The 13,520-nt window shown below is 35.1% G+C and overlaps 1 protein-coding gene across 1 annotated transcript in view; it reads right to left on the minus strand.

Annotated features, from left to right (window-relative positions):
• The window catches only part of SCMH1 (Scm polycomb group protein homolog 1), a 144,899-nt gene that overhangs the window by 96,342 nt on the left and 35,037 nt on the right, over window positions 1-13,520 (minus strand). Inside the window, 3 exon segments of the mRNA XM_036025857.1 lie at window positions 5,582-5,605; window positions 6,054-6,122; window positions 11,752-11,881. Coding sequence (XP_035881750.1) covers window positions 5,582-5,605; window positions 6,054-6,122; window positions 11,752-11,764 — 106 coding nt within the window. The 5' untranslated portion in view covers window positions 11,765-11,881.

Below are 13,520 nucleotides of genomic sequence, written 5' to 3' on the forward strand. Positions count from 1 at the left end.
GCACTGTGTTAACTGTTAAGGGAACAAGACAGACATGGTTCCTAAGTTCATGGAGCTTGTAGTCTAGACATAAGCAGAGCAATATGAATAACAACACAAATAACCTGGTATAATTACAATAAATTTATGTTAATGAGATAATACAGGTTGCCATGAAAATGCAGAAGAGAGAAAACTAATCCACACTTGGGGTCAAAAATTATTGTGAAGATTAACACTAACTAATATAAGCATAACATTTTAAAATTTACAGAGTGGTTTCAATTATTCATTCAACTTATGTTTCAGTATCCTCTATGTGCCAAATTCTAAGTGTTAGAATAAGACAGGAGGTACTTGCCCTGATGGAATTCATATTCTGGTGTATGATGAAACACAATTAACAAATAAATAAGGTAGTAAGTGAGAAGAGCTTGAAGGAAATAAAATATGAAATGTGATGCAGAGAGGCTGGGAACTATCTTAGATGGTGAAGCTATGGACAGATGTCCTACAAAGGAAATATCTGAGCTGCAAACTTACGGATGGGAAAAAGCCAGACATCTCATTTATATTACTTAATACTAATGAAATGTTTTATAAACTGCAATGCACACAACAAAATAATTACATTAATTATTAGAAAATAAAATTCCCCCAAAATGTAAAGCACAAGAAATCAACCTAGTTAAATGCATAAATTCCTTTCTCCAAGTCATTCATTCAAAAAATATTTATTGAGAGCCTACTATATGCCAAGCCTGGTTCTAGGAACTGGTGATAGATACATAGCAAAGAATAAAACAACCAAACTCTCTGCCCACATAAAGCTTACATTCTAAGGGGGAAGAGAGGCAATAAATAAACAAATACATATCATTTGGTCCAGAGGGTAAAAAAGACCAAAGATAATAATTGTACAATTTCTGGCCCCTTTCAAGTAAAGAAATAATAAAGCAAAGTAAGAGGAAAGAGAATTCCAAGACTGTATTCTAATTTAGGCAGGATGGTCTTTCAAGAAAGGAATCTTGACGAGATGATATGAAAGTTAAGACCTGAAAGGTTCCTCTGGCATCTGCTCCAATACATCCAATGATGAGAAACTCATTATTTGCTATTGTTTAGTGGTACAAATGCACAGACTTTACCTTTTATAGTCAGCCAAAGTCTGTTTTCTTTTAACCTTTACACACTGATCCTAGACATACATCTGATCTTTCTACGCATATCCTAAATCTCTCAAATGCTCCTAATTTCACATGGTTATGTCAGGTACCTCCACGCATGCTGGCTACTGTTGTGGCCACATTCCTCTACAAGAACTCTTCTTCATTCCACCTAAAGTGTGCAACCCAAATTCCTAAAAACAATAGAGACACTCATAGTCTTTAGACCATAAATTCTACTCCAAGATTACTGTCTGAAAAGTGTTACATTGTTTATATGTACCATAATTTACATAACAACAGTATTTGTTAAATAATATTGATAGCCATTTAATTGTTTTCTAATTTTTGATGAGTATCTATTGTTGGTGTACATATCTTTTACCACTTTTAAGATGAACTCCTTAGGGTTAATTCCCAACAGTGATATTAATGGACAAAATATAAAATATTTTATATTTTGATTACAATATAATTCCTGTCAATAGTACTTAAGACTATGTTCCTTGCCACAACTGTTTCAACCATTCCTATAACTCTGATAAATCTTAGTGAAAAAAACAAAACAAAATTCATTTATGTTTTTATTTGTAATTCTTTGATTACTAATACAGTTGAAGATCTTTTTAGGCTTATCGTCAATTTGTATTTTATTGTTTCCATTTTTCACTGAGTTAGTCTTGTGCTTACTCAGATTCTGAGTTCTTTGTATATTAAAAATAGTCCTTTGTCATATATGTTGAAGACATTTGTCTCAGTCTGATAGAATTTGTCCTTAAATTTCTCAGCCTTTTTTAAAAAATAGTTTCTGGTTTGTATATCATCTTTCCTTAATTCAGTATTATAAAATATTAACCCATGTTTTCTTCTAGAATTTCTCAGGTTTCATTTTTTTCACATTTAAATGTTTGATCTATTTGGAATTTATTTTGTGAGACAAATGAGGCTAACATGGAGCTTTCCTTTTCATCTTTATTCAATAAATGTGCTTCAACATCATTTATTGACTAAATCATCTTGTCCACTGACTTAAAATGCCACCTTGATCATACGTTAATTTCTTATATACATTTGGATCTATTTCCAGACTCCATATTCTGTTCTTTTCACTGGTCAGTCTATTCTAGCACCAGGAATACTTTGTTTCTTACAACTTCATAATTAATTTAAATATCTGATAGAGCAAGTCCTTCTTATAAGTCATATCTTCAACCTTATGTTTTCTTGGCACTTTCAAATGATTAATAAGTTGGGGTACATCCAGCATGAATAAAAGCCAGTTATTTTAAAACGTCCAAAGCTAAGATTTTATATACATGGTAGGTACCTCAACATTGTCTGTCCATAGGCTTTTTAGATCAGTAGCTTGGTGTTTGTTAATGGATCATCTAAAGATAAAACACCAAATTTAAAAAAAGGATTTCTGACTTTAGCTGTCTTCCCAGAACAAATCCATCCATTTCCCTGTCTCCTATAACATTATGTTAACACCTTTATTTTCATGTTCATCACATTATATCATCATAATTATTTATGTAAAGATAGGGGCTATCTTTTATTAATTTCTAAAAAATCATCACTGTTTAACACAGTATCTGAAACTTAATAGAGGCTAAATAAAAGTTTAGTGAATGAAGAGAAGCAAGCAATATTCCTACTCTTTTCTGGACTAGTAAATTCACTTCTGGAATATTAAATTTAGTTCTGGGAGCTATAGTTTGAGAGGGATAGAACAAACCAAAGTCTAAATGATGGCTTATGTGGTAAAGGGACACAAAACCATGTCACCCAAGGGCCAGCTGAAGGAACAATAAACATTTAGCATGAATAAGGAATCAAAGTTTTCATCCATCTAACAAATATTTATAGTGTGTACCAAAGCATTGTGTGGGTGCTGAAGATACAGTCATAATGAAAATACTATTTTTGCCCTCGTGGAATTTCCGTCCAGTGAGGGACAGAGCCAAAACAGTCAACTATTATAAACTGTAGTAAATGCTACACTTGGAGTCAAGTGTGCTATACGGGAGCACCTAGAGGGTTTGTGAAAGGTTTCCCAGAGGAAGTAACGTCTAAGAGTCAAAGAGAAATTTCTTTTCTTTTCTTTTCCAGAAAGAAAAGCATGTATAAAGGCCTAGAAGTGAGAAAAAGCAGTTCTGAAAACTGAATCTTTTGGTATGGCTACTGGGTGGAGTTTAAAGAAACAGTTTAGAAAAGAGGCTGTAGATAAAAGCAGTATTTGGGTATCAGACAGCCTTGTACACCACATTAAAAAGAGGAAGCATTGAAGGGTTCGGGGAGAGTTACTCTGTCTGCAGTGTGAAGATGGACTGGAGGAGGGTAAGGCTGGAGGCAGGAAGACTAGTTAGGAAGCTGTTCTAGTATCTAGGGATGAGGCTTGGAGGTCTGAACCAGGAAAGCAAGAGTGGTGGTGAGAAGGCAGTCCCTAGAGCTGCTTCCTAATAATTAGAGGCCAGTGGGTGAAAAACTAGGTAAAACTACTCAATATGGCCCTAAAAGTTATAAGTATGACTAACAGAATTTACAAAGAAACATATATTGACCCAATAATCATCTGTCTAAATATAATGTTAGTTGCCTGGGGAAGTCCCCAGTGACTTTGAGGAGTTCAACACAAGACAATTTGTAAGATGTTCAAAATACCAAGTTTTGAAATGATGGGCCAAATTAGATTATTTTAAGTCCTCTTCCAAATTCTGAGATCCTAAAAGTCTACTGAACTTTATTTCAGTTTGATATTTGGGGCTGCTCTTTATGCCTATGGGCAAAAGGGAAGATGTAGGATTAATTTGTCAGAGGATATACCTAGCCATACTACCTCTACTCCCACAAGGAGAAACATACTTTCAAAGTTTCACATCGCTTTTTATACTTTATGTTCAATTGAGAATCCACTTTTCACAATTCCCTGTCAACAAAATACATTGTTTATAATATACTTTATGTTGTCACTGAACCATAACTGATATCATCATAAGCAACCCAAACAGCAGCTATGCCTTCCATGCCTGCACCAAGCCACATTATGTTCAGTATCTCCCATGTTCATCATAACTTGAAAAGTAGGTTTTATTCCCATTTTAAAGATGAGGAATTGGGCTCAGAAAGATTAAGTAATTTTCCTAAAATAACAAAACTGGGAAGTGGGGAATAGGAATTTGAACTAAGGCCTGTCTGATACTTAGGACTGTGTTTTTCTAACACCTTAGAATGCTTGAGGAAAAGTTTTAAAGAATACTAAAAAGTGACTATCATTTATCCATTATCAAGTTCCAGGCCCTTTACCTGCATTATTTCATTTCATTCATTTCTTCAGCTCACATTCACAGAATGCTTCACTTCAAAGAATGTCACAAAATTTGACTTAAAGTCTGAGGATAGTTGCTGAATAGGATGAAAATAATAATCCTCCAAAGTTGAAAAGTATTTGAGTTTTTAAGATGTTTTCACATCCATTAGATCATGCAATCTTCTTAACAACCCTGTTAAGTAGGCAGAATGGATTATTATCCCCATTTGACAAATCTGAAAACTAAGGATCAGAACCACCAAGTTACTAAGTGGTAGACCTGGTTTTCAAAGAACCTAGAAGTTCTGGCTCCTAGTCTAGTCTAGTATTCTACGACCTTACATTATTTTCTTTGTCAATGGGCAATGAAGGCAATATGTTGCTGAAAGAAAAGGCAGAAGAACCAAATAGGCAACAATAATAACAGAGCTAAACACATGAAGTTATAGTAATAAAAGATATAAAAATACTTAAACAAAAATTTATAAATGCATCAGACCATCAGTATTCATGTACTATGTAGAAAAGTTTTAAAGAACCCTAAGAGGTTAAGCTGATTTTTATATAGGAACCCTGAAAGCTCATCGAGAAATACCAATAAGTTTTATTTCTCAAATCCCAGTCCTAAAGTATACTATGCAGGAATGAAAACCAAATGCAGTATTAATCTGACTGTTGTTATTTGATACTTTAATATTGTAGTGTTTATTTAAACAATTTAGAAAAATCTTTAGGTTTAATTTCAGTTCAATATCTCTCAAATTAAAAAAAACATTTACTTTGGGAGAATCCCACCAAATTCTGAATTATGGATGGTGGGAGTTGGTTTTAATTCTGGATTTAATACATTAAGAAGTTATTTCCAGTTTGGTTCAGTTTCCATCCTCCCTGTACTCTATGTAATTAAGTTCCACCCCCTCCCTTTTTCTTAGCCTGGTCTGTGGCCTCCTGATAAGGAGGGTTTGACATAGCAACCCAGATGAATTACAGGGGCTCATTAGGCAGATAAGAGCACAGGATTCACTATTTCATGAGACAAACACATGGAATTCTTTTCCTAGATATGATCAAATTCTTGGTTTAGTAATTCCCCTTATTTAACAGAAATACAAGAAAAATATCTTACCTAGCTCCAGGATGTCAGTAGCTTCTATTAAAGAAAAATGTCACAGCATAAGTCATTATGACAAACATACCGAAATGATAGAAAGGCGGAGATCGGGGTAAAATGAGGGCTTGAGAGCTTGTCTAGTCCAATTCTCTCATTTTAAAAGACATTAAGTTCAGTAGTAATAGTTGTGGAAGTACACCCCAATTCGGCCTAACTCCCAAGCCTAAACTCTTAAAAATGATAGAAGTCCAGAGAAGCTATGCAACTGTGCCTAAAGCTATGAAGCTAATTTGGGATTATCTATACTTAAAATCTAAATTTCTTGACTTCCAGTTCAAAAGAAAGCATATTGCTTTTTACAGATACCTCTGTAAGTGACAGTATTTGCTTTTGTTTTAACTGATGAGTCCAATGATTCCTTTGTACAAAGTTTTTGTGGTAAGAGATGTCAAATAAAGTCTTCCATGCTGAGTAGTTTTTTTCTTACCTTGATGTTGGGATACAGACTCCAATAGATGACCATATTTGTGTTTTCTAACATCATTCCAGTCTATTTCTGTGGGAAATAAGAAAACAGTCATGTGAAAAGAAAATAAAAAGATTCACTACTTCTCCAATTTAACAATATGTGTTAATAGTTTCTGATAATCTGCTTCTGAGACTCTATTCTGAGGAAATAATCCAAACTACAGGAAAAAAAGGTTTATTTTAAAAGTTTCAGTAGTGTTTATAAGTAACAGAAAGGGTGTGAGGGCCTTGGCTGCTGTGGCTCAGTGGACTGAAGGCAGGCCTGTGAACCAAAGGGTCGCTGGTTTGATTCCCAGTCAGGGCACATGCCTTGGCTTCAGGCCAGTTCCCCAGTAGGAGATGTGTGAGAGGCAGCCACACATTGATGTTTCCTTCCTTCTCTTTCTCCCTCCCTTCCCCTTTGTCTAAAAATAAATAAATAAAATCTTTAAAAAAAAAAAAAGGGCAGGGGGGAAGCACCTAAATGTTCAAAAGAGAAGACTGATTAAGTTACTTGCAAAACATTCACCTGACAGTATTTTGTAGCTGTTTTACAAAGGCTAAACAACAAAAATAGGAAAATGTTTAAGTTATAATATATCTGGTAAAATGTGGGATCAAATATTATATACATGGAGTAATAACAATTATATAAAACACAACAACAAAAAAAGAACACTCCTGTTATGTGCTAAATTGTGTCCCCACCTCAAATTCATGTTGAAATTCTGATACTAGGGATAGTATCTCAAAATGTGACTATTTGGAGAGGGGGTCTTTAAGTAGGTAATTAACTTAAAATGAGGTCAATGGGGTCGGCCATAATCCAATATGACTGGTATCCACATAAGAAGAGAAAATTTGGACACAGGTATAGAGAAGAGAAGACATGAAGACACAGGGAGAAGGCAGGCATTTGCAAGTCAAGGAGAGAGGACTCAGAAAAAAAAACAAAACAAAAAAAAACAAACCACAACCAATCCAACACCTTGATCTTGGACTTCTGGCTTCCAGAACTTTGAGAAAATAAGTCTGTGTTTAAATCACCCATTCGTAGCCTTTGTTATGGTGGCCCTGGCAAACTAATACAAGCCTAAAAAAGTATTAGAAAAAATCATTAGAAAAAAGACAGCCCTACCTGGTATGGCTCAGTGGATTGAGTGCCTGCCTGTGAATCAAAGGGTCACAGGTTCAATTCCCAGTCTAGGGCACATGCCTGGGTTGCAGGCCAGGTCCACAGTAGGGGATGTGTGAGAGGAAACCACACACTGATGTTTCTCTCCTTTTCTTTCTCCCTCCCTATCCCTTTCTAAAACAAATAAATAAAATCTTTAAAAAGATAAAAAAAAAAAAAGACAAGTAAATAGCAAATATAAACAACGGATTATCTCTGGGTGATGGTACTGTTTTTTTTTTCCTCTTTTCTATTTTCTAATCTCATGTATGTTAAAATTTTCTACAAAGAGGATATATTACTATATAATGGGAGTATATTTTCCTTGCTTGAAAATGTAGATTCATATCCTGACCTTCTGCCCCTTTCTTACCACCAATCACCCATCACGTGTTCACTTCTCTTCCTACCTAGCTCAGATCCCATGGTCTCTCATTAAAATCACTTTCTGGCAAACACTCTTGACTCCCTTCAAGTCTCAATCCTAACTCTGGTTAAAGGCACTTATCCACCTATACCATGCCTACCCCAACAGCTCACCAGTGCAGAAGAAAAACAAATGCAAGCTTACTAGTCTCACTTTAAACTCATGGCCATAATTCTCAAATGCTACTTAACATCATCTAGAAATCACCACATTTCCCTACTAAGTTCTCTACTTTCCAAAAAGAAAAACAAATTACTATTCTTTTCTCTCTCTTCATACTCCAAATACGGCACTCCTTCACCTTCACTCTTAGGGGAGTATGTAAATTCTGAGTTCATTGAGAAAACATAAATAAGGGATAGGAACCTTTTACATGCCATTCATTTCAGAAAAGTACAGATCTTGTTTAGTGGTATATCCTCAACTGCATAGTATAGTAGTAGGTTCTAAGTTAATTTGGTGAGTGAATGAAGCTACACATTCATCATTCTTTCTGACTGTTCTCCTGTTGCTGTGGATAAAGTGAACTTGTTTTTATCAAAAGCCAACCCTCCATTTTTGCTTTAGATCCCATTTCCTCTCATCCTCTTAAGGACTTTGCAAGTGTTCCCCCTCTAATAGATTGTTTGAGCCAGCATTCTTATTACTCCATCACCTATTAAACAAACAAACACAAAAAAAACAACAAACACCCCTTCCTACCCCCACATATGTCCCTCCTGCTATATCCTTCCACTTCTCTGCTCTCCTTCATAGGAAAACTTATTTCAAGAGTTGTCTATAGTCACTGCCTACACATGACCTCAAATTATCGCCTCATTCAAATAGGGTTTTTCTGTTCACCACTTAATTGACATAACTCCAAAATTCTATTTCCAGCACTGTTCTCTTTCTGGAATTCCACACTTACATACACAATTACCTATATCCCAACTCCACATGGTTATCGATCAGCTATTTCAAACTAAACAGTTTGAAATGGTCCGGCTAAGAGGAAATGCCCCCAATTGCCAACCCATTCTTATTTTTGCCTTCCCCAAACCATAAATGGCATCTCCATCACCTAGTTGCTCGAGCCAAATATCCTTGAAATTATCCTTGATGCCTCTATTTCCTTTACACTCACATCCAACCTATCAGTAAGCTCTGTTGGCCCACATCCCAAATCCATCCACTGATCTTAATCTCACCATTTGCACTGTAGGTCGAGTCACTATTACCCCTTACCTGGAACATTGCAACAGACTGCTAATGTGTTTTCCTGATTCTACTCTTGCCCTACTCCACAGTATTCTCCACATAGGGGTCAAAGTGAGCCTTTTAAAACATGAAACAGATAATGTCATTTATCTGCTTGAGGACGTCCAACAGCTTTGCACTGAGTTAAGGGTGCCTTACAAAGCTATGCAAGACCTGGCTTTTGTCACTCCTCTGATCCTACCTATTATTTATGACTTTTCCCTTTCTACTACCCTCCAGCCATACTGGTCAGTGTCCTACTTCAAGAGTGTGCCTTCTCTCCTGGGTTGATGTCCCCTATCTTTCTAGTAATCTGTCACATTTGTTCTCCTCTAAATAATTATTAAAGACTACAAAGTTGATCAGGCTTAAAAATTCCTGACAAAGATATTAGGGTATCATAACTGAATTTATGTTTAAAGTTTTTCACACTTATTTTTTATAATTAGAAGGAATGTGTTCTTTAAAATTAAATACCAATATACAGTACATTTATATATATGTTTTCAATATTATATCACTTAAGTAAAGATGAGCTACTAGCATATGCAAAACTGATTCAGGAAGCCATGATAAATAGAAACCAGGCTGCATGATCATTAATAAAACAATATTTAAAAGCAACTAATGCAATTTAGGAAAAAAATCCTAGTAAAGACAAAAAATGAAAGCCAGACTCAAAGGCTAGGCAAAATGAGCAAAAGGACTAACAAATGTAACTGGGTAGGAAGGCGTCAAATAAGGTTTAATTTAAGACAATGGAAAAGGAACTTCTGAGAAGAAATATTTGGAACTCCTGGCACAAACAAGTGGAGACTGGAAAGCAACACACAAAGAAAAGGAGACAACTACCTTACAAAATGCTTAATTAAAAGCATCATCATAAATTACTCAGTGGATTACATAATTGTCCCTGTGTCAGTTCCTAAATGAAAAGAATACAGAATCTCATAGAATTCCACACATTTAAAAAAGGAGCTAGTCACATAATTTTTCAAAGCATGATGAGAATAATAGCCATGCTTCAGAGTATATTATGATATATAGATACTATTTTTAAATAACTAGTTTTGTTTTATTCCCTCTCCCCAGGCAGTATGTTTCTTCTCTGGTAGTCATACCCAGTTAATAGTAACAATTCAGAAACCTGAAATCCTCTGTAATTGTCTGTGCTCTCAAGCCCTCCAAATAGACTAGGTTATCAAATTATATCAGTTCTACCTCTAAAATGACCATCTCTTCTCTTTCAAATCTGAGTTTAAGATTTCGAACAACAATAAAATAATTTTTTAAAAAAGATTTAATTATCTCTCACCTTGACCAATGAAAACAGTTACTTAATTCCTGTCTGATCTCACTCCTTTCCAATCCATAATTTAGTATTAATTTTCTAAAGTATGGCTAAGATAAAACTTGTCACTATCTCATTTAAAAGTCTTCAAAGATCAAGCCCTAAACTGTAACCATACATAACAAACATGTCATACTGTTTCATATCTCTAAAATTTTCTCTCTTTCTCTATTTAGGAGATTCCTATTTATTCATCACAGTCAAGGGCAACTATTACTTTGCAATAGCTTTCTGGTAACATCCCCAAGCAGAGTACAGTACTATCTTTACCTTCTATTTCTGTGCCTGTCACAGAGTATCAGAGCTAAATATTACTAAGCCAGTCAATATTGCTGGGACTTGGCACACAACAAGCACTCAAAAATAAAAATAAAAAAGTTTGCCTTTTTACCAAACTCAGAAATAGTTGTCCAATGAGAAAAAAAATTATACATATTAAAAGTTAATATTTAAATGCATGCTTTCATCAGAAAAATTTGACATAGAGATTGATACTTAGATACAGACCTATATAGCAAGGCACTCAGCCTCTGATTCATGAAAGAGATAAACACATTATGGACAGTACTGTCATGTTGGACACCTGAAGTTCAGTGTGGCTGAAGCAGGAGGGGATATCATAAGAGAAGTAAAATGCAGTTCATGTCAGTGGCTCTATTTTTCACTATAATGGAGAATGCAGATCTACAATAAGCAAGAAGTCAATGGGCAGAGAAGCAGAGGTGAGGAACAGGAGAGGACATGCTTATGGTCTGTGGGACCTTGCTTCTGGGGGTCCACTTACACCCTTGCTTTTCACATGGCTTTGACTGTTCAGCCTCCCTAGTGATAAAAAGAATCACAACTATTTCTGATGTAGAGGCAGAAGAAAGGGATTTAGAGAAAATATGATTTTAGTGTCAAGTGGAAAAGCAAACTTGACTTAATTATCAGATAAGACAAATCATCCAACCTCAGAAACTATGCTTAAACACGAAGAGATTTTAGCTTTAAATACTTCTGATAAGGTTCTTAGTTTTCACAAACCTCAAATTTTACTAGAATTTAAATTCTGAATTTTATAAGATATTTGTCTATTTAATTCAACTAATATTATAAAAATTATCATTATAACAATGGTAAGAATGTATACCTTCCAGAAATGGTTATAAGTTTTAAGGACATTTTAAATAAGATAACATAATATAGAGTGTCTAGCATGGTGCCTAAAACAGAGAACAAATTCATTAAATAGGTTTTTTCTTTCTTTCCTTTCCTAATAATAATCTCTACTATAGCTGAAACAATAGAGAAATATTTCAAAGTATTTAAGCAAGCAAAACTCCTTTCATGACCTGGAGAAATTCATGCTAATGACAAAAATGACAGCATGGCTAACAGAGGACAATGAGTGACCTAATTAGTAATGAGAAATTCCTTAAATTCAGTCCTTGCCAAAACTCTTAATCCCGCTTACCTCCAGGATGGGAGGGTAAAAAGATACTTACCACTAGGCTGCATAGTCAATGAACTAAAAACTGGTCAAGGTGTTAGGAAGTTTGGGATTTATCCCTGGATCCACCAATACCTCGCTCTGACCTCTGAGAAGACAGTTTCTCTGTATGTTAATTTCTCCATCTGTAAAATGAGGGTGGGAAGGAAAGGGGAAGTTTACCTGTAAAGTACTGAGACTTTCAGCTATTAACAAACAAGGCTACATTATAAGAAAATTAGGACGGTAAGATATAATTTTTTTGGCCTATTAGAATATCTCAGGGTGGGAATAGTACCTTATAGCAAGTACTACAGGTTTAATTTAACTAAGCCTTAATATCTAGAGATAAAGATATTTGCTACATCCAGTTCCATGCAAATGTTGAATATAAATATAGTTTCCAATTAACCAAGTTAAGCCAGAAAAACCAAAAGATACTAAACACCATTACCATGATGTTATGGATTGATCTGTGTTCCCACATGTTATGTTAAATTCATATGTTAAATTGTAATCTCCAATGTGACTGTGTTGAGAGATAGGACTTTTAAGGAAATAACTAAGATTAAATGAGGTCATAGGGGTAGGTCCTAATGTGACAGGACTGGTATCCTTATAAAAAAAAGAGAGACCAGAGATATCTCTCCTCCCCCTACTCCCCACAAACACATACAGAGAAAAAGGCCAGGTGAGGACACCTGTCTATAAGCCAAGGAGAGATGCCTCATCAGAAACCAACCCTGCTAACACCATGACCTTGGACTTCCAGCCTTAGGAACTGTGAGAAAATAAATTTGTTATTTCAGCCACCCAGCCTGTGGTATTTTGTTATGGCAGCCCTCCTGACTAATACACATGGGTCACAGGACAAATGAGACTACAGTAATTCTCCGAGAGTAAGTACTTCATAAAATAGTCATCAGTTTCCAAGTTGCTCTAAGGAAACTTCACTCCTTCTTTTATAAAATAAAAACAAAAGAAAATAAAATACTGAACTGGAAGTTCACTTTTATTCTGTTTTGAATCTTTACTCTATTTTTCCTTAAAGACTAAATTTCCTTAAATGCTTTAGGCAGGTAACTTAATTGCACTGGGCCTCAGTTTTTTTATCAGTAAAAAAAAATGGGAATGGTAATGCTTATGCTACTTGCTTCACTAGGTTGTTGTGAAGAATAAATAAAAAGATGGCTTTTAAAGTGCATAATACAGATAATAGAAATTATTAAGGAAATATTGATGTTTACTGCCTTTCTCAGAGAGAAAACTCATCCTGTGAATAACACAAGGTACTTGCCAAAAGGACATTAGAACCTCTAAGAATTCTAATTCTCACAATTTGAGTAACTAATATAGGAATATCTGCTACAATTACTTTTACTTTGCTTCTTTTCCCTTTGGCTTCCTCTTATTGTTGACTGGGACATTTAAAAATTAAGGTAATGTGATCTTGGGGGAAATGAAAGTGTCTGTATTTATTTTAAAACACAGTAATGACACTAAGGGGCTGGAGTAAGAAGAGAAACCTCAATCCTTCGATGTCCAGAGCCCTGATGTCCAGTAGTTTCTGGAATATCCTAGAAAATATACACTCTTTGATTTCTGATAAAAGAGTGCAAGAGCATAGACTAGTAACACCTAAAGCAGTGCCATTCAATAGAACTTTCAGTGATAATGGAAATGTTCTATATCTCCATTGTCTACTGGGCAGCCACTAGCCACATGTGACTTATTCAGCAGGTGAAATGCACCAAGTGTGACTGAAGAGCTGCATTTTAATTATAT

The sequence above is a fragment of the Phyllostomus discolor genome, chromosome 5, assembly GCF_004126475.2.
Source record: "Phyllostomus discolor isolate MPI-MPIP mPhyDis1 chromosome 5, mPhyDis1.pri.v3, whole genome shotgun sequence".
Taxonomy (NCBI): Eukaryota; Metazoa; Chordata; class Mammalia; order Chiroptera; family Phyllostomidae; genus Phyllostomus; species Phyllostomus discolor.